We start from the raw sequence: 21,379 nt of genomic DNA on the forward strand, positions 1-21,379 counted from the left end.
TCTGAAATACATACAGGTTATGTAACTCATCCTAGGACACAGGGCCTAAGTGGAGCCCTGTGTAAGTACTGTGTTAGTAAGTGGAGAGCCACTTACTAACAGCCTATTCCCTATCTGCTTCCTAATAAAGTTGTATCAAGAATAAAATGAGGGGCACCTGAGTGGCTCAGTGGGTTAAGCTTCTGCCTTCGGCTCAGGTCATGATCTCAGGATCCTGAGATTGAGCCCCACATCAGGCTCTCTGCTCAGCAGAGAGCCTGCTTCCCCCTCTCTCTGCCTGCCTCTCTGCCTATTTGTGATCTCTCTCTGTGTCAAATAAATAAATAAAATCTTTTAAAAAATAAAATAAAATAAAATAAAATAAAAAGAATAAAATGAAGCAGGGGCGCCTGGGTGGTTCAGTCGGTTAAGCATCTGACTCTTGATGTCAGCTCAGGTCCTGGTCTCAGGGTTGTGAGAGGGACCTGGGCATGGAGCCTGCTTAAGATTCTCTCTCCCCCTCTCCCTCTGCCCCTCCCCACTCTCAAGAAAAAAAAAGAATAAAATGAAGTCAATATTATTTTCTATTTATCAAGTGCAAACTATCTGACCTAAGGCAGTCTCTGCTTCATTCCAAAGCAGTAATTTTTAAATAAATATATTTAAATATAAATTGATATATAAATTGATATATATTATTTTATATTTGCAATATTTATATTTATATATTTAGTATTTCTTTTATGTTATATATTAATTTATTATATTATAAATCATATTATTATAAAATAAATATATTTTAAAATAAATGATAAGTATTAGCTCCATGGAACAGAGTAATATTTAACGTTTCCTGCTTAATGAAAATACTTGAGAACACTTTAAAGCAACTGAGACCTAAATTCCCTTGGAAATACAAAAACAAAATGTATCCTAGTAATGGTAACTCAGTTTGTTATAATCACCTCATCGAGCGGATCCACGTCTGTTTTCCGCATCTTAATGAGAACATCATACGCCTGCTGCAGCGCTCTGACCTTAAGGTGAGAAACTCTCACGTGGGCCGGGAGACAGATAAACCACAAGCTGTAACAGTGACTGAAGAGGCACTTGGCCCACTGTGGTGGATTTGTGTAACATCGCTTTGCCAACTTATGAGCTGTTCTTATCTCCTAGGAAGAGCATAAATAACATATTACAGCATCTGGGACACTTGGCTGGCTCAGTCAGGACAGCATGCAACTCTTGATCTCTGGTTCATGAGTTCAAGCCCCACACTGGAAGTAGAGATTACTTACAAAAAGAAAATTAAGGAAAAAAAAATCAAGGTATTTATTAAAACCCACTAGGGTGAGGATAAAAGTGAGAAGGAAATGAGAAAGAGGAATGTAATATAAAATCTGACTCTAACATTAAGCATTTCACAGTTTACTTTCATGAGTGGCTTCCCACTTAGTGCTATGTAGGCCCTTCAACATTCATCTACAGAAGCACTTTATCCTGTGCTGTAACTATTTACTGGCAAGCATATTTCCCAACAGACCAGAAATCCCTTAGAAATAGAGACCATCCATATTTATATAATATAATGGCTAATTAGTTGCCCCTCACATAGAAGGCACTCATATGCTTGATGGATAAAAGGGTTTGAACCATTTAGAGCTTGTCAGTCCATTGATGGCATTCTTGAAAAGTGATAAGTCTTTCCACCTTTCTCCCTGCCAAAAATGTTTAAGATCCCACAGGCTATTTCCTGCCAAGATTTCCATTCTATCCTCCCTCACCAATCTTTAATTCTTTCACTGACTGATTCCTTAAAAAGATAAATGCCATTGCAGGCAACAGTGTGATCAAGATCACAGACTTTCTTACTCCACAGACCGGTAGTTGTATTTTCTACCTCTGATTCTCATTCTCATTTAGGTGGAAAAGAGGTATTAAAACCACCTGCAGAGCTTTAATCAAACTATATACCCCATGGGGCATGCAGGTGGCTCAATCGGTTGAGCACCTGGCTCAGGTCATGAAGTCAGGGTTGTGAAACCCAGCCCCATGTCGGGCTCCATGCTCAGCAAGGAGCCTGCTTGAGATTCTCTCTCTCCCCTCCCCTGCTTGTGCGCATGCTCATGCTCTCTCCCTCTCCCTCCCAGACAAATAATTCTTTAAAAACAAAAAAACAAAAAAAAAAAAAAACAGAAACTATATATACTCTTAGAAACCTCAGAACCTTCCAAGTACGTCAGACTACCACTGTGTGCCTTGCACTAAAGATCCCTCTGCTGGGATGTGTTCTTAATAAAAATGTGCTGGCCCTTCATTTTTCTTATGAGCTCTATTTCCATTACACTCAGAAGATATATTTGAAAATATAGTCACTTGTTTTTCTAAGATGGGAACGTTCTTTTCTTTTCCAGCTAGCCTGGGGGACAAAAGTTCTGATGAATAGGAGCTTTAAAGATTTAGTAACCAAATTCTCCCATTGTAAAAACTGGCTTTTATTAAGCCAGTAATAGCAAAATACATATATGCTAATTTCCCTTCTGACATTAAGAGAAACGTGTACTATCTGAAATTAAGGAACACTTCATGTTACCTCTAGCATTTGGGGGACTGCACACGAGCTGGTAACACCTGAATTAAAAACTTCATTCTGAAATTTTCCATGTTTTGTAGACCACAAATATGTCAACAATATATGTACAAAAGATGTTTCATTTTAACTCACACCTAACCACAGATTAACTCTTTATACCTAAATCAGATATAGTATGTCTATAAGATGTCTAACTTGTCCTAAAGTAACTCCCTTTAACTTCCTTTAAATGTAATATTTGGCGAGATAAATACTGCGAGAGAAATCACAACGAGATACCACTTCACACACACAAGGATGGCTATCATCAGAAAGACAGATAATCACAAGAATGGACAGGGACACGGTGCAATGGGAACCCTCATACACTGCTGGCAGGAATTTAAAATGGTAGAGCTATTTTGGAAAGCAGTCTTGACAGTTCCTCAATAGGTTAAAACATACAGATACCATATGACCAACAATTCTATTCTAGGCACTTACCCAAGAGAAACAAAAACACACATCCACGCAAACACTTGTATACAAATGTTCACAGCAGCACTACACACAACAGCCAAAATTAGGAACCACTCACGTGTACATGAATGAATAAATACAATGTGGTATATATCCATACAACGGAGTATTATTCAGCAATAAAAATAAATGAAGTACTGGCACACGGTGAAACGCAGAGAGACTTAAAAATATCATGCTGTGTGGAAGGAACCAGTCACAAAAGGCCTCTTGCTATATATTTCCGTTTATGGAATATTTATTATGAAATGCCCAGAATAGGCAAAACCATAGAGATAGAAAATACATAAGTGGTTGCCTAGGGCTGTGGGGAATGGATGGAGGGGTTGACAAGTCAGAGGTGCAGGCTTTCTGGGGTAATGAAAATGGTCTAAAATGGATCGTAGTGGTGGTTGCACAGCCCTGTGAATAAAAGCCACAGAGTAGACTTGATATGGGTGAATTCTATGGTATAGGAATGTACCTCAATAAAGTTGTTTTTAAAAAAGTGTATTTGGTTTCCCAGGATTCTCTTAAAGCATAACACACGCATTCAAAAACTGCAGCCTCAATATTATAAAAGGGTCGCGAGACAACTCGTTTACTTAACAACCATAGAGGGTCTTCAAATGGTTGCCATGAGTGATAATTCTAAACTATGGGCTGCATATCACATACACATATTTTACATTTTAAATTAACATGTATTAGATAAAGAGTATCTGACCTGTTTAGTTCTCTTAGCCATGAGTGCTGGGCTGTTTGTAATGCTAGTCCCAGTAGGGTGTCTACTAAAACAAAGTTTCAACTCCTGTGGTCTGTCAAAAAGCTTAAGGTCCAGTCTTGGAAAGTATTTGTAACTAAAATAAAAAGCAAAAATAGAGCTGCTGATTTAAAATACATTAACTTTTCATATTATTCCAGAATTTAGGTGAGTATTTCTACATCTTAAATAGTACCCAATATTATTTCCCAAAATCCAGATAAAGAAAAATAGTATTTTTCGAAACTATATGATGTAGTTATAAGATACACAGACTATCTACATGGAAACTTTGGCTTCCTCCCCACCCTGTAATTTACTCTCAACCAATCCCTGCAAAACAGAAAATCTTGATATCTTACTTGATAAAGGAATTAGTAACTTTGAACAGAAACCATGTGTTCAATAATAATTCATATTAAGAATTAACATTTAAGTATACTTTGTAATTTTTTTCTTCATAACAGTTTAACTTCATAACATACCTTGCAGTGGTACTTAAGGGGAAAAGAATCCATAATATTTTTATTTTAGGGCTATACCATAATTTCACCATTCTTTATTGTCAGACATTTTTAGGTTATTTCTCAATTTTTGCAATTAAAAGATATGTATTACTTATATCTTTATGAAACTTTTGCTTAATGTCTTAGGATAACGCCCAATAACAGAGTTTGCTATAGTCAATGTTTATCAAGAGAATCAAAATTATTATAGTCACTATCAAATTATTTCAACTTCAATATTTTAATATTTCAATTATATACAGTCCATATAGTAGCATAAGCTCATTTCAATCCAATAGATTAAAAATGCTTCTACTCACCATTTTGGTTTGCATTTCTTTGAATACTAGAAAAACCGAATATATTTTCATATTATTAATTATTGGAATTTCTTCTTGGAGATTGCCTACTCACTGCCTTTGGCCAATTTTCTTCTGGGAGATATGGTCTTTCCCTATTTGATTTACCTTACACATGGATTCCAATGTATAGTAATTAAACCAAAGTAAAAAAAAATTCTATAATTAACATGTGATCAAAATAACAATTAAGCCACTAAACTCCAGTATATAGTCTTCATTCTTATCCAGTCTAGGTAAGATAATATATTAATTCTGTATTTTTAGAAGCCAGTTATTTTATACTCCCTTTGCCTCAGATATTCTTTTAGGAATACAGCCTAAGGAAAAAACTACGTATATACACAAGGATATAGATAGCAAAGAACGAAAAAAAAAATCCACAAGAGATTAAACAAACCACAATAAATGCATGCAATATGGTCATTCAAAATGATATGGCATAAAAATATTTGTTAGCATGGAAAAATATCCAGACCACTAAAGGCAAACATAGGTTACAAAGAATATGTACAATACGAACTCATACTTGTTTTAATACAGTAAATGCAAATTTGTAGGAAAGATATACATATAGTGGTTAACAGATATTAAACTGTGTATTATCATAACAACGAATAAAAATCAAGTACATTTTAATTTCTCAAAAGGTTCCCATCCAAATCTTATTCTCCAAGTTTATTTTTTTATTATTTTTATTTTATTTTAAATCCCAGTGTAGTTAACATACAGTGTTCTATTAATTTCAGGTGTATAATACAGTGATTCAACAACTCCATACATCATCCAGTGCTCATCACGGACAAGCGCCCTCCTTAATCCCCATCACCTATTTTAATAAATAATGATTCCTGGCCCTCTACTCTTAAGTTTTCTCCGGTATCTTACTAATAAGTAAGAATTTCAATCTTTACACTAACAATGAAACTCCCACAGGTAGAAGAAACCTCAGAGAAGTAAGCTTATTCTCCTCTAGAAATGAAGTTTTTAAAGATTAAAATATGATTAAATGTTTAGGTGAACAGTGATTTGGCTCCCCTTCCAAAAAGGCTGTCCAATTTTTAAATTACAATACCTGGTAACATCTTGGTATAACATTCATCTTCATTAGTTCGTGAATTAATGACTAACATACATATCTATTAATAACCACAAAAGATCAACAGGATTACTGAAGCTGAACCCAAACAGCAATCTAAAAAAAATCCCTGCTACCTGTACTTCGGGGACATATCCTTCCCGTCATCAGGGGGCGGCTCCAGCGGCATGATGAATACCGTGTGCTCACTTTTCTGGGAATCATCCAGCTCTATCAATCTGGTATCTTCGGCTGAATCAAAATCAACCTGAAAATAATTATTTCATCCAATTAATCTGCATACAAGCAGTATCTAGTTTCGAAATTTTAAAATGTAAGAAAAAATACCTTGTCAGTTTTCTCTGTGCCTTTATCAGGAAACAACTAGAAAAGAAAAAAAGAATTCTTGGTGAAAATGTCTAATGTGAATTTATTAGAGATGATCTTAAATTCTTATTTTAAAAACTATCCTTTTTTAATACTGAGCAGATAGGAAACACTTCATATATATTTGGGGGGCCTTACACTGTCAGGTTACCATATAATATTTTTCTTATGGCTATTAGGATAGAAACAATTTATTTTAAATAGGTTTTTCATAAATCCTCTTCACAAGCAAAAAATGGCCAGTCACAAGGGGAGTCTGGCTTCTCAAATAAAAAATTTCATTGTTGGGGCGCCTGGGTGGCTCAGTGGGTTAAAGCCTCTGCTTTTGGCTCAGGTCATGATCCCTGGGTCCTGGGATCGAGCCCCACATTGGGCTCTCTGCTCAGCAGCGAGCCTGCTTCCTCCTCTCTCTCTCTGCCTGCCTCTCTGCCTAGTTGTGATGTCTGTCCAATAAATAAATAATAAATCTTTAAAAAAAAATTTCATTGTTATTGAAACCTTGAGTTACATATTGATATCATCTAAGCTTTCCTCTAACTGGATGATGTCAGACTATCAATTTTTAAGTAATCAAAACACTGAATAGTTTTAATCTTATCCCCAGAGGTCTACATCACGTTAGTAGAATGGGAGAAAATCATTCAAGTCCTCTAAGGAGACTACAAACATGTCATAATATTCTACTTTTTTTAGATATAATCTCAAATTTTACATACTACGGCTCACATAAATCAGCCCCAAGATCCACTTGGCAAAAATAAAAACTCTATTAAAAATGAGGGGGAGGGGCGCCTGGGTGGCTCAGCGGGTTAAAGCCTCTGCCTTCAGCTCAGGTCATGATCCCGGGGTGCTGGGATCGAGCCCCGCATCGGGCTCTCTGCTTAGCTGGGAGCCTGCTTCCTCCTCTCTCTCTGCCTGCCTCTCTGCCTACTTGTAATCTCTATCTGTCAAATAAATAAATCTTTAAAAAAAAAAAAAAATGAGGGGGAAAATGTGTCATTAACACGAAGAATCAACTTAAACTTCCTTACAATTGGTAAGTAAAACTTTGATAGTCATATTTCCAAATGTGCTTCATTAAAATAAAAAATATGTATTTAGCAAAAGTATTCAGAAGGATTAAAACAAAGGAACAAAACGGCACATGTTGACTACCTTGCAAAAATGTATAATGTTTAAAATGTGTAACTGAATGAAGAGAAAACAAAAACCAAAACACAAGACTCCATTACCCATAAAACTAAACCTTTTCAATGAACTACAAAATCTTATCTTACTTAGGTAAATAAAAAAGGTAAGATTTAGGATTTTCAGTGAAATGTTCTTGGTACTTAACAGTTGCAAACTAAAGTGAGATTCAGGGGGCGCCTGGGTGGCTCAGTGGTTTAAGCCGCTGCCTTCGGCTCAGGTCATGATCTCAGGGTCCTGGGATCGAGTCCCGCGTCGGGCTCTCTGCTCAGCAGCGAACCTGCTTCCCTCTCTCTCTCTTTGCCTGCCTCTCTGCCTACTTGTGATCTCTCTCTCCGTCAAATAAATACATAAAAAAAAAAATCTTAAAAAAAAAAAAATTTAAAGTGAGATTCAGGAAAAATGAGCTATGTATAGTGGAATCTAGGTATCATAAAGGAAAAGTATTCTTATATTACTCCTAGAACTGGACACTTGCATACATGCACAAACCTAAACTGTCTCCCTCAGATCATCTGGACTAATAATAATGATGATTATACAAGCAGCCAAACTGTTAATGTTTTTTTCTTTAACACTTATATACAGGACAAACTTACCTTTTCTATGCAGTCATCAAAAAATGCCAATCCAGTATCTTTATCACTTACAAAACTACATTCTTCAATGAAACGAATAAATATCTGTGTTTTGGATAAATGAGTATAGAACTTTGTATAGGTACGATCTCGACTTTTTAAAAATCCTGAAAAAAATAATTAAATTCAAAATTTAAAGTGGAACTAGGTATTAGACAAAATGGTATCTTAAACCTGTACATATTATATTATATTCTCTTTACATACATCCACATTTATAGAAGCTTTCAGTGACCATATTCTAGGAACCATCACTCTTTCTGCCTGATTCGACCATAAAAAAGTTAACTTATACCACTAACCTTTTCACTGAAATCTGAACCTCCTATAAGGAACCTCTAGCCCTAAAGTTCTTAAGCAGAAATTTCTCTTTTATACTCTGCCTGGTCTTAAATAAGAAAGGTCAATGTCCTTATTCTGCAATGCCACCAGACAATTCCTATACTGGCTTGTAAAAATCTCTGCTCTGCCCCTGACAGTTCATGTGACTTGGCTATCCCACCCTTTCCCCTGCTAACTGTAGTCATCTACTGACTTCAGGGACACTCGCCTTCATTCACTGAAGCCTAGGGCACGTAATTCCAACTTCTCCTCTCCAACTCCTAACATTATCATTCTTCAACATCCATAATCATAAACCACCCAATACTTTGAGTTCTTAAGGCCTTGAATTTCAATGACCTATGGTGTAGCCCACCTCAGCCAACAACTTCTACATAGTCACACACTCCCTGCACCTTTCTTGTTGGCATTCAAAACAATTCTGCCTCCTGAATCTAATTTACATATATATTACTTTCTGCCTATTACCCTTGTACAATTTGCTTACTTAAGTACTTCTACCAGGCATGGGGTGGGGGCTCTTTAAAATCTATAATCATTCATAACCTTTTACTTTCTATCTCACCCTCCTGTCTTCACTTCTCTCCTTATCCAATATTAATTCCAAGCCCAAGTCCATCATTTCAATTACTTTCTTGTCAACACTCTTAATTCTTAGATTCTTTTGTCTTTTTTGTCAAACTCACCCAGTAAGCCTTAGCCCTGGAAGACTGTATTGCCTGCTTTCTCTGGATCTACACCAGTGTGGCCGATACAACTTGAAAGAGGGAAAAAACCAATTCCACAACTAGGCTGGCCAGAACCACTCATACCTTCATCCCTGACTAGCAACCCTATTACATTTCTGAAATCAATGTAATTTCCCTTTACCCAAATTTTCACAACTATTTCCAATTTTTTTTGAAGATTTTATTTATTTATATGACAGAGATCAAAAGTAGGCAGAGAGGCAGACAGAGAGAGAGAGAGGGAAGCAGGCTCCCTGCTGAGCAGAGAGCCCCATGTGGGGCTTGATCCCAGGACCTTGAGATCATGACCTGAGCTGAAGGCAGAGGCTTAACCCACTGAGCCACCCAGGTGCCCCTATTTCCAATTTTTTAATTCTCTCCTATCATGTTCTCTCCCCCATCTCTAATGATCACACCTTCTACTGCAGAGAAAATGAAAATCATTAAGAGAATTGCCACCATTATCTCACTACAAAAATCTATGGCTTTCCACAGCTATCAGTTACTCCTTCCCTCTTTCTACAACAGCTGTGTCCCTCTTATCTAAGGCCAGGCCCACCATATGAGCCTGGGATTCCAGCCCTTTCAGTGTTCTCAGGACAATTTTCCATCTCAAGTCTCTCATTTTAAAAAACTTTCCTTAAAAAAATAATCAGATCCTTCCCCTTTCTGCTATTTCCCTTCACAATAAATGACATGGCCATCCATCCACTTGGTTGACAAAGACAAAAATTTCTAAGTTGCTCTTGACATCCCCATCTTATATCCCATACTCAATCTACCTCCTAAAAAACATCACTCTTCTACTCATACTACTGTTAATTAAACCAGGTCACTTCCATAAGCAATCGGACCAATGTGATAACCAACTAAGTAGTAGATCCATACTTTGGATGCCTCCAATTCAATCTCTGCAAAGAAGGCGAAGAAAAATTTTTTTTATTACTTCATCTTTTAAAAATGTAAATCTGGGGCGCCTGGGTGGCTCAGAGGATTAAAGCCTCTGCCTTCGGCTCAGGTCATGATCCCAAGGTCCTCGGATCGAGCCCTGCATTGGGCTGTCTGCTTGGCGGGCGGGGAGCCTGCTTCCTCCTCTCTCTCTCTCTGCCTGCCTCTCTGCCTACTTGTGATCTCTCTCTGTTGAATAAATAAATAAAATCTTTTAAAAATAAATTAAATAAAATAAAAATGCAAATCTGATCCTATTACCTACTCAGAGATTCTTCACTGACTTCCAATTACTCTTAAAGACAGAAACCTTTCACTGGTCCTAAAAGATCCTACATGTTTTGGCTCACATCCACCATTTTTAAGCATGGTTTTTGAGCCACTTTTCCCTCCAGCCTTTCTTTGGTGCACAAGCTGTGGTCCTCACTCCATCCCCTTGAGATACTAATTAGTTGAAAAATGCTTAAGTAAAATAGAAATAAATTATTCTTCACAAGTAGTAACAAAGTCTTTTTTCTTCTCCTAGTGGATCTAGGCGATGATCAGCAAAGGCTACTAAAATAATTTAATGGGGGCGCCTGGGTGGCTCAGTGGGTTAAAGCCTCTGCCTTCCGCTCAGGTCATGATCCCAGGCTCCTTGGATCGAGTCCCGCCATCGGGCTCTCTGCTCAGCGAGGAGCCAGCTTCCTCCTCTCTCTCTGCCTGCCTCTCTGCCTACTTGTGATCTCTGTCTGTCAAATAAATAAATAAATAAAATCTTAAAAAAACAAGAATTTAATGAAAAGCTGATTGGGGGAGGGCACATGGGGGCTCAGTTACTAAGTGCCTGCCTTCGGCTCGGGTCACGATCCCAGGGTTCTGGGATCAAGCCCCACGTCGGGCTCCCTGCTTGGTGGGAAACCTGTTCTCCCTCTCCCACTCCCCCTGCTTGTGTTCCTTCTCTTGCTGTGTCTCTGTCAAAAAAATAAATAAAATCTTTAAAAAAAAAAAAAAGAAAAGAAAGGCTGTTGGGGAACCTATAATGCATGAAATGAGGCTGACAACACTTAAAACACACTGATCAATCCTAGGAACACTAAAAACGGGACAGGCAGACATGCATGTGGGTTGCAATAGGAAGTAGCAAACACCATGTGTTTTGAATATTGGCACTACTTGCCAAGAAAACGGAATCTGAATCTAACCAAGCTCTAGAACAGTACTATTTAATTCAGTAACCACCACCCACATGTGACAACTGAGCACCTGAAATGTAACTGGTCCAAACTGAGATGTGCTGTAAATATAAAACACAGGCTGATTTCAAAGCCTTAGTATAAGAAAAAATGTAAAATACTTCATTAAAATTTTATTTTTTAAAAGCTTTTATTTATTCGTCAGAAAGAGAGAGAAAGGGCATAAGAAGGGGAGCAGCAGACAGAGGGAGAAGCAGGTTCTCTGCTGAGCAAGGAGCCCAATGTAGGACTTGATCCCAATGTAGGACTTGATCCCAGGACCCTGGGATCATGACCTGACCCAAAGGCAGATGCTTAACCAACTGAGCCACCCAGATGTCCCTTTTATTTTTTTCATTAAAATTTCAAAAATGTAATTACATTTTGAAGTACCATTTGGGATATTTTAAGTTACAAAAATATACTATGAAAATTAATTTCCCTTATTGCTTTTTTTAAAATTATAGCTACTAGAAATTTTTAAATTATATGTGTGGCTTACATTTCTACTGGACTATATGTTTCTTAATCCAGCCACAAGTTTACAGGAAATACACATGATAGAAGAAACATTATACAGCGCCAGAGGGACACGATCAGTCAAAAGCACATACCATACATATCTAGGAAATTCTAAAGGATAATTCAAAGTTTATGAGTGAAATGATGTCCTATTTGGGAAAAAAAGGAAAGAAGGATGAAACAAAAATGGCAAAATGTTGATTGCTACTGTTGCTGAAGTTGGAAGATGCTATATGAGAGTACATTATTCTATTTTCATATATGTTGTAAAAGACCCCTTGATAAAAAGTTAATCCAAAACTCACAAGTAATTCCTATGCATTTTTCAGGCCCAAGCTTATTTGGAACTTCTTCAAGGAACCTTTCCCTGACCTAGCACTCTCAAAGCAATAGCCAATGTTCCTCTACAATACAATTAGTAAAATGTAATTAGTATTTCTGTTACTGTTAATTATCTGTAGCCCTCACTACACTAAATACTATTCTGTTAACAACAAAAATCTTAGGCCTGAGATACTAATGCAATATCGTTCTAAATTCCATTAGTAATGCCACTCTCCCTCAGAGAGTGGGAGGGAGAGCGAGAGAAAGAATATGTATGAATTAGTGACCCACTACTGCCTATTAGGAAAACTGTATTTTTAGTCTGGCACTTAACACTACACATTATCTGACCCCTAATCTTATTTTCAGCCTTGTATTTCACAACACGACTAAAACTATTCACTTTGGTCAAACTGTACATAACATGCTGTTATGGGCTAAACCCCATAATACTGTCCCCCCAAAATTCTTCTTTTTTTGAAGATTTTATTTATTTGATAGACAGAGATCACAAGCAGGCAGAGAGGCAGGCAGAGAGAGAGAGAGGAAGGGAAGCAGGCTCCCCGCCAAGCAGAGAGCCAGACACAGGCCTCGATCCCAAGACCCCAGATCATGACCTGAGCCGGAGGCAGAGGCTTTAACCCACTGAGCCACCCAGTTGCCCCACCCCCCAAAATTCTTATGCTGAAGTCCTAACTCTTGGTATTTTAGAATTTACTGTATTTGCAGATAAGGTCTTTAAAGAAGTAATTAAGTCAAAATGAAGTAATTAGGATGGGCTCTAACCCAATGATTAATGTACTTATAAGTGAAATCTGGGGGAACCTCAGTGACTCAGTTGGTTAAGCAACCAACTCTTACTTCATCTCAGGTCATTATCTCAGGGTCATGGGACTGAGCCCCACGATGGGCTCTGCGCTCAGCACGGAGTCTATTTGAGATTCTCTCCCTCCCTCTGCCCCTCCCCACATCCCTCTACACTCTCCCTCTCTTTCTCTAATGAATAAATAAATCTTAAAAAAAAAAAAAAAAGTGGAAATCTGGATACAGATTCACCCAGACGGAAGACCACATGAAGACACAGGAAGAAGACGGCCATCTTTACAAACCAAGGAGAGAGGCCTCAGAGGAAACCAATCCTGCCAACATGTTGATCTTGGACTTTAGCTTCTAGAATTGCAAGAAAATAAATTTCTTTATTTTCTTTAAGCTCTTTTTCTTTAAGCTATTTTCTTTAAGTTCTTTAAGCCACCCAATCTATGGCACTGTGTTACGGCAGCCATGACAAACTAATATACATGCCTTACACATCTATACTTGAGGTTTCTTCCATTCTGTCATTACCACTAGTGGTAACAGCTGTTACCATGAGTACTGTAATTTTACTAGTTGCTTCATATACATCTAATCTTCACAACCATTCATGAAGTAGGTGTCATCCTCATTTTATGCATGAGAAAACAAAACCTCAGAAAGGCTTAATAAATAGCAAAGGAGAAATTCCATTCAGATTTGGCTTTTAATACATATTGTTTTTGTTTTTTAAAGATTTTATTTACTTATTTGAAAGAGAAAGAGCATGGGAGGGAGGGGCAGAGAGAGAAGCAGATTACCTGCTGAGCAGGTAGCCCAAGACACAGGGCTCAATCCCAGCACACTCAGATCGTGACCTGAGCAGAAGGCAGACACCTAACCAACTGAGCCACCCAGGCACCCCTAAAGCATATTGGTTTTTTAGAAAGCCTTTCCTGATAAGCTCCATTTATCTAAATTCTACCCATTCCTCAAAGTTATGCTCTTTTCCACGAAGTCTTCCGAAATAGTCATTTGGGAAACATGCTCCCTTTTTCTAAGTTTGGGAACTTCCCAATGAATTATTAATTGTATAAAACCTGTTTTCTTGAGTATCTGTTCCATTTTAGAAAGAATTTTAAATTTATTTTGCATTTAGTATCCCACAGATCTAGATTTTAACACTTCTTTATAATCCCTATCTAATAACTAGTCAGACTTGGTAAGTGATGGCTAAATATTCAAGAGACAGGCTATCCTGAAGCTGAGATGATAAAAGTCAAAAGGATTATGAGAAAAGTGGAGTCTTTTTTAAAGTAACTAGTGGGTAAAAGTACAGAAATAGAAAATAATTTCATATGAATATTACTGTATTTGTAAGATTGTTACCACACAGACTAGCTGAATTACAACAAAAATCTTGATAATTCCCTAAAATAACAAACACTCAGAAAGATGAGCATAGTGTTTTCCCCTGAAACAAAGCTATGTTTTTCAAAACTTCTAAACACTTGTGGCCTTATTCCAAAAACTAACTGTTAGGGAATATTATAAAGCCAAGATTGTATAAATCAAGGAATTATGCAAAACTGAGGAACCATCTGAAAGCAAATTGCCAGGTATGTCCTACTAAGATAACTGGCTATCTAGTAAATACAAGCAACATCTCTGACTTTTCATAATTAAAGGTCTCCAGTTTCAGATTTCTCAGGAAAAATTAAGAGTATAATGGAATTCTTCATAGAGCTAGATTACAACAAACCAAAATTTCACTGTATTTTAATATACATTTCTAAGAACTTACAGAGTGAATATTTTGGGGGGAGCAATACCAAATAGAAAATATTTTTCATTTCAATGAAAAGTTAACTATATTTTCAATGCCACTCACCCTGTCGATCAAACAATGAATCAACAGCTGTGGCTTTATTTGAAGGAGCCTCTGTGATTGGTCTGAGATATGTTCTATATCCTTTTAAAATAGATGCCATAAAACGCAAAAATGCCTCTTGAATTTCCATCTCAAGTTGTGTTGTCTTCTTTTGCCAGGAGAAATCTGCTTCGATTGGAGTCATCTCAATCGCTGAACCTTCTTGAGTCTTTCGGTGAACTGATATATCCAGAGAAGATGGATTATATATTGTCTAATATGTCTAATAATGTCTAATATTACATATTAGACAAATAATGATTAAACAATTAAGAAAATTGTCAAAATAAAACCCGTGACTTCCCGAAATTCCTCTCTTCACTAATATAAAGGGATCACTGACAGGAACTAACAAGGAGGTTCAAGCAGACAGGAAGAACATACTTAAAAAAATCATCAACCACAATATTAATGTCTTAGTGCTGAAATTTTGTTTTTTAATGAGATTCCTTTTAAGGAGAGCAAAATTATGTTTAAATTTAAGAATTTTCTTATATTCTTTCATTAAAAATATTCCTTTCTCTTCACATTTACCTGAAGACAGCTGAGGATACAACTTCCTTAGGGTACTAAGCAGATTTTTGCATGGCTTTTTGGGAAGCTGCTTCCAGTTCATGTTCTTCTTTTCATCTGATCTATTAATAAAAACACAATTAATAAAATCTGTTATAATCTCTTTTTACTTAGCAAAACTTTTACATCAAACTAAAAATGAAAATGGACAGGCTATTTTGCTCAAATTACAATTGACATGGACAATCTGAATAAATGGTTTTCAAGGAAGTTCCCTTTACATCTCAAACAACCTCAATCAAATTTGGTCATTTCATTCTAATGCTCTAACACAGATTTTCAAGGCTGGAGCTATGAATTCAATACCAATCTTGTTTCAAAAGTTACATTTTAGAACTGTAATATTTTAAGTGACAAACTTCACTGATACTTCAAACTACCGATCAGAAGCAAATCTCAGTAACTATCAGAGAGTAATATGTAAAGCAACTGTATTTCAAGCAGCATTTAAGGAAAAAAGAACTTGGAAGTTCAAAAGAATAATTCTAAATAATGCATGAGTCAAAATATTTTAATAGAAATAAGAAACATTTAAAACTTTACAAAGATGGTATGCTGGGTGACTCAGTCGGCTGAGTGACTGACTCGGTTTTGGCTCAGGTCATGACCTCAGGGTCCTGGGACAGAGGCCCACGTCAGGCTCCACAGTCTGTGTGGAGTCTGCTTGAGAGTCTTTCTCTCCCTCTCCTCCTCATGCTCTCTCAATCTATCTCTTTAAAATAAATAAATAAATCTTCTAGGGAAAAAAAAAACCCACCTCTACAAAGATGAAAGCCTATGTATCAACCACAGGTCACAGCTAACACTATACACATCATCAAGCCAATATCATTTATGAGCACAATGCAACATTTAAAATTTTTTGGAAAATTTAATCTGCTAGGATACAGGGCGCCTGGGTGGCTCAGTTGGTTAAGCGACTGCTTTTGGCTCAGGTCATGATCCCGGAGTCCTGGGATCGAGTCTCACATCAGGCTCCCAGCTCCATGGAGAGGTTGCTTCTCCCTCTGACCTCCTCTCTCATGCTCTCACTCTGTCTCTTTCTCTCTCTCAAATAAATAAATAAAATCTTAAAAAAAAAAAATCTGCTAGGATACAAAGAATATGATGATATTTATTTCAGGAATGTAAAGATTATTCACTATTGATTTTATAATGTTATTTACCACACAGAAAACAAAGGAGAAACAATCTGTTTCATTTTAGAAAGAATTTTAGATTTATTTTGCATTTAGTATCCCATAGAGCTAGATTTTAACACTTCTTTACAATAGTTGTACAAAAGTATGATATTCAACACCTATTTAAGAGGTTTTTAAAAATCATTATGTAGAAGTAGAAGGAAAATTCCTTAATTTATTAGTAAGCAATCAAAACCCTAGAGTGGGGCTAGCAAACCTTTGCTCTAAAAGGTCAGATGTTAAATATTTTATGATTTGAGGATCATACAGCCTCTGTCATAACTTGTCAAATGTAGCATTATAGCATGAAGGCAGCCTCACAGAATATGTAAATGAATGAGTTTTGTAATTTTATCTACAAAAACAGACCATGGCCAGATGTCAATTCTTGCTTAAAGCAACAGTCATACTTAATGATGGAGTGCTCAAAGCATTCCCCTTAAAATTAGGAGTATGACAAGATACCAGCTATGACTACACTATTCAACATTACGCTGGGATCCTAGCCAGAGAATTAAGATAAGAATTTAAAAATATATAAGGATTATACATGATGTGATTGTTTATAGCCAGAAAACGGAAGAGAATTTACAAACAAAGTTGAATTAAGTCACTGTGCAGCAGACTACCTGAAAACCAAACAGCATTTCTATAGCACAACAACAAACAGAAAATGTAATTTAAAATACCATTTATAAAAAAATATATCATTTATAGTACTTAGGAATAAAACCACACAGTACTTAGGAATAAATAAGTCTAGGGTGCCTGGGCGGCTCAGTGGGTTAAAGCCTCTGCCTTCGGCTCAGGTCATGATCCCAGGGCCCTGGGATCCAGCCCCACATCCGGCTCTCTGCTCAGCAGGGAGCCTGCTTCTTCCTCTCTCTCTCTGCCTGCCTCTCTGCCTACTTGTGATCTCTGTCTGTCAAATAAATAAATAAAATCTTAAAAAAAAAAAAAAATAAAGCCTTTGCCTTCAGCTCAGGTCATGATCTCAGGGTTCTGAGATCAAGCCCCGAGTTGGGCTCTCTGCTCAGCAGAGAGCCTCTTTTCCCCCACCCTCTCTGCCTGTCTTTCTGCCTACTTGTGATCTCTGTCAAATAAATAAATAAAATCTTTTTAAAAAAAGGAATAAGTAAGTCTAACAAAAGATGTTCATGGTCTTTATGGAGAAAACAGCGAAGTTTATTTAGAAAAAATGTAAAAAGATCTACGAAGAAAAATACGATATACATGGGTAAGAAGACCAAATCAAAAAGAAGTCATTTGCCCCCAAGTTAATCTATAAATCCAATAGATTTCTAACCAAAATCACAGCACAGCTTTGCATGGAACTTAACAATATATCAAAATCTATACAGAAAAGCAAAGGACTACATAGAGTCAAAACAATTTTAAAGAACAAGGGTAAAGAAAGGGACCTGTCATCTCACAATACAACTTTTTAAAAACATTATTGAGATATAATTCACACACAATTCACCCATCTGAAACGTGCAACTTGATTTTTTTTTTTTTTTCAGCATATTCACAGGGCTGTTTAACAACCCCCAATTTTAGGGACGCCTGGGTGGCTCAGTTGGTTAAGCAGCTGCCTTCGGCTCAGGTCATGATCCCAGCGTCCTGAGATCCAGTCCCACATCGGGCTCCTTGCTCGGCAGGGAGCCTGCTTCTCCCTCTTCCTCTGCCTGTCAGTCTGTCTGCCTGTGCTCGCTTGCTCGCGCACTCTCTCTCTCTCTCTCTGACAAATTAAAAAAAAAAAAAACAAACCCACAATTTTAGAATATGTCCATCACTTCAAAAAAGAAACCCTGAACCCCCCACCTCAGTCATTAAGTTCCAATTCTCCCATCTTCCTATTCCTCACTAATCTACACTCTCTGTCTACAGATCTGCCATTTAGTATAAATGAGATCATCTAAGCTCTTTCAGCACAGTGTTTTCAAGGTTCATTCATGTTTTAGACAATCTATTTTTTTAAAAAGATTTTTTATTTGACACAGAGAGAGCGCATGCACGAGCACTGGGAGTGGAAAGCAGCGGGAGAGGGAGAAGCAGGCTTCCCACTGAGCAGGGAGGGAGTGCAATGCTGGGCTCAATCCCAGGACCCTGAGATAATGACCTGAGCTGAAGGCTTAACTGACTGAGCCACCCAGGCGTCCCTCAGACAACCTGACTTTAAAGCCAGTAAGACAGTATTATACTAGCAAGAGGCTAAAACAGACCAAAGGAACAGAATAATAAGCATATTATAAATATAATATTGATTTGCAAATTAATATATAACACAGAATTGTAAAATATAAAATATGTATAAATATAAAATATAAAAATTGATATGCAATGGTGCTGACACTAAAGACCACTGGGAAGAGATAAACTGGTTACCCAATATACAGTGCTATGTGAGAATTATTTATTCATGTTAGAAAAATGAAATTGTACTTCTGTTATATCATACAGTAATATTAAGTTCAACTGAATTAAGGCCCTAAATGAGAAAGGCAAAAACTTTACAAATTTAAGAATATCCACAATAGGGGTGCCTGGCTGGCTCAGCTGGTAGAGCATGTGACTTTTGATCTCAGGGTTGTGAGTTCGAACCCCTATGTATGGCGTGGAGTATACTTAAAATGAAAAACAAAAAAGAAAGAAAAAGAATATCCAGAAAAACATTTCATGACCTCAAGGCAGAGGATTTCATATACAAGAACCAAAAACAGCAATCAATAAAAAGACACTGATAAATTTGATCAACTAAAATAAGCTTCTGTTCATCAAAACAAAACAGAATGTAAATACAAGTCACAGTGTGGGAGAAGCTATTTGCAAAGCATGTAATAGACCAAGAATTGACCAGATTACATAAAAAACTGATACAAATCAAAAGAAGACAATCTAATAGAAAAATGAACCAAAAAAAAAAAAATACACTAATTCACAGAGAGGAAAATCAAAGAGCAAAAAGAAATTAAAATGCCCCATTTGCAGAGCACCTGGGTGGCTCAGTCGGTTGGGCATGTGCCTTCAGCTCATGTCATGATCTTGGGGACCTAGGATCGAGCCCCGTATAATACTCCCTGTACAGCGGAAAGCCTGCTTCTCCCTCCTCCTCTCCTCCTCCTCTCCTCCCCCTCTCCCTCTGTCTTCTGCTCCCCCTGCTTGTGCACTTACACACTCTTGGTCAAATAAATAAAATCTTAAAAAAAAAAAAAACTCTAAAAAAATAAATAAAGCAAAATGCCCCATTTGCTACTAATTAGGGAAACTGAATTAAACACACAATGAGATCCCATTACCATCAAATTAGCAAAAATTTTAATTTTTTTTTTTTTCTTTTTTACAGATTGAGAGAGAGAGAGAGATCACAAGTAGGCAGAGCAGCAGCCAGAGAGGGGAGGAAGCAGGCTCCCTGCCAAGCAGAGAGCCCGATACGGGGCTCGATCCCAGAACCCTGAGATCATGACCTGAGCTGAAGGCAGAGGCTTAACCCACTGAGCCACCCAGGCGCCCCAAATTAGCAAAAATTTTAAAGTCTGACCATAACAAGTATTGGCAAAGAACAGAACAAAAAGATTTCTCATTTGCTTCCAAAGAGGAGGTAAACTTGGAAGACTAAAATGACATTAGCTATGTCAACAAACCAACACTAGCTCTTCTACATACATACTTCAGGGGAATTCCTGCCCACAGACTCAAAAATATGCACGATAATAATCAGAGAAGCCTTGTTAAAATTACAAAAAACGCTGGTACAACCTAAATACCCAGCAACACTGATAAGCCCTAAAAATGAAATAGAGCTACATGTATCAAGACAGATAAACCTCACAAAGAATGCTGAGTAAAAAAGCAAGTCACAGGAAACTATACAAAAACGAAATTTTTAAAACATGCAAAACAAAATGTCATTTAAACTAATACATGTATAATAAATGTTTCTAAAACACATGAAAACACATGGAAATGATAATGATAAACCCCAAAATCAAAGTAACAGTCAACCAGAAACAAGATATGTTGCAGAGGACTATCCAGGGTTTCAAATTCACCAGCAATATTCTATTCCTTAATTTGTGTGATGGACACATGGGAGCTATTTACCTTATTCTTTGTAATTCTTGGGTATCTAGAACATTTCATAATTATTTAAGTATAACTGAGCAAAGAGTTCAAAGTATTTTAGAAAACAGTTTTTGATAAATAGAATGATATAGAAGAATCTCCATAATATTATTTTATTCAGAATAGTAATGAAAGTAAGGCAAGTATCTGAGTTACAGCTCTATAAGTAATCACTTCCAAAAGCACCACAATGTATACAACCCTGAAATAACTGTTTTTCAGGGACAGCAGCCGGAAAACAACAAAATGTGTGCTACAGGAAATATCTGGTAGTTCTTTACTTCAAGGCTCTAGGTCGAAGTATACATAGTAAAGAGCTACCATAATTACACAGTTTCAAAAGTAAATGGCAGATCCATTTCAAAAACAATTTTAAGTGATAGCAAATGTTTTCTTCCTTCACCTATTCCTTCAGTTCGCTTTGGGGTATTTTCCCAACCTACTCTACTGTTGTTACCACTGAAGTCTCCCTACAGTTCTCACTCTATTTATTTTCTGCCAATCTCAAACAGTAAAGAATGAAAATACTCCAGGATCTGGAGTTCGGTACCAACACAGGAATTTTTAACAAGTACTGCCTTTTCCCATTTTTTTTTCCTGGGGGGTGGGCAGGAAGAGATTGGCTCTCGAGCACTGACCCAGAGCTGCTTTTATTAATGTCATACTCTTGTCTCTGGATCCTCAGTTACACTACTGCTATACATTTATCAC

The 21,379-nt window shown here is 37.0% G+C and overlaps 1 protein-coding gene across 3 annotated transcripts in view; it reads right to left on the reverse strand.

The window, feature by feature from the left end:
• DENND4C (DENN domain containing 4C) overlaps positions 1-21,379 on the reverse strand; it is a 144,461-nt gene that overhangs the window by 48,959 nt on the left and 74,123 nt on the right. For all 3 annotated transcript variants that reach the window (XM_046023804.1, XM_046023805.1, XM_046023803.1), the window contains exons 11-17: positions 15,324-15,424; positions 14,751-14,969; positions 7,951-8,096; positions 6,125-6,160; positions 5,914-6,044; positions 3,798-3,930; positions 945-1,151 (exon numbers count right to left, since the gene is read on the reverse strand). In XM_046023804.1, the coding sequence (XP_045879760.1) occupies positions 945-1,151; positions 3,798-3,930; positions 5,914-6,044; positions 6,125-6,160; positions 7,951-8,096; positions 14,751-14,969; positions 15,324-15,424 (973 nt within the window). The remainder of the gene's footprint in view (positions 1-944; positions 1,152-3,797; positions 3,931-5,913; positions 6,045-6,124; positions 6,161-7,950; positions 8,097-14,750; positions 14,970-15,323; positions 15,425-21,379) is intronic.

The sequence above is a fragment of the Meles meles genome, chromosome 11 (genome assembly GCF_922984935.1).
Source record: "Meles meles chromosome 11, mMelMel3.1 paternal haplotype, whole genome shotgun sequence".
Classification (NCBI taxonomy): domain Eukaryota; kingdom Metazoa; phylum Chordata; class Mammalia; order Carnivora; family Mustelidae; genus Meles; species Meles meles.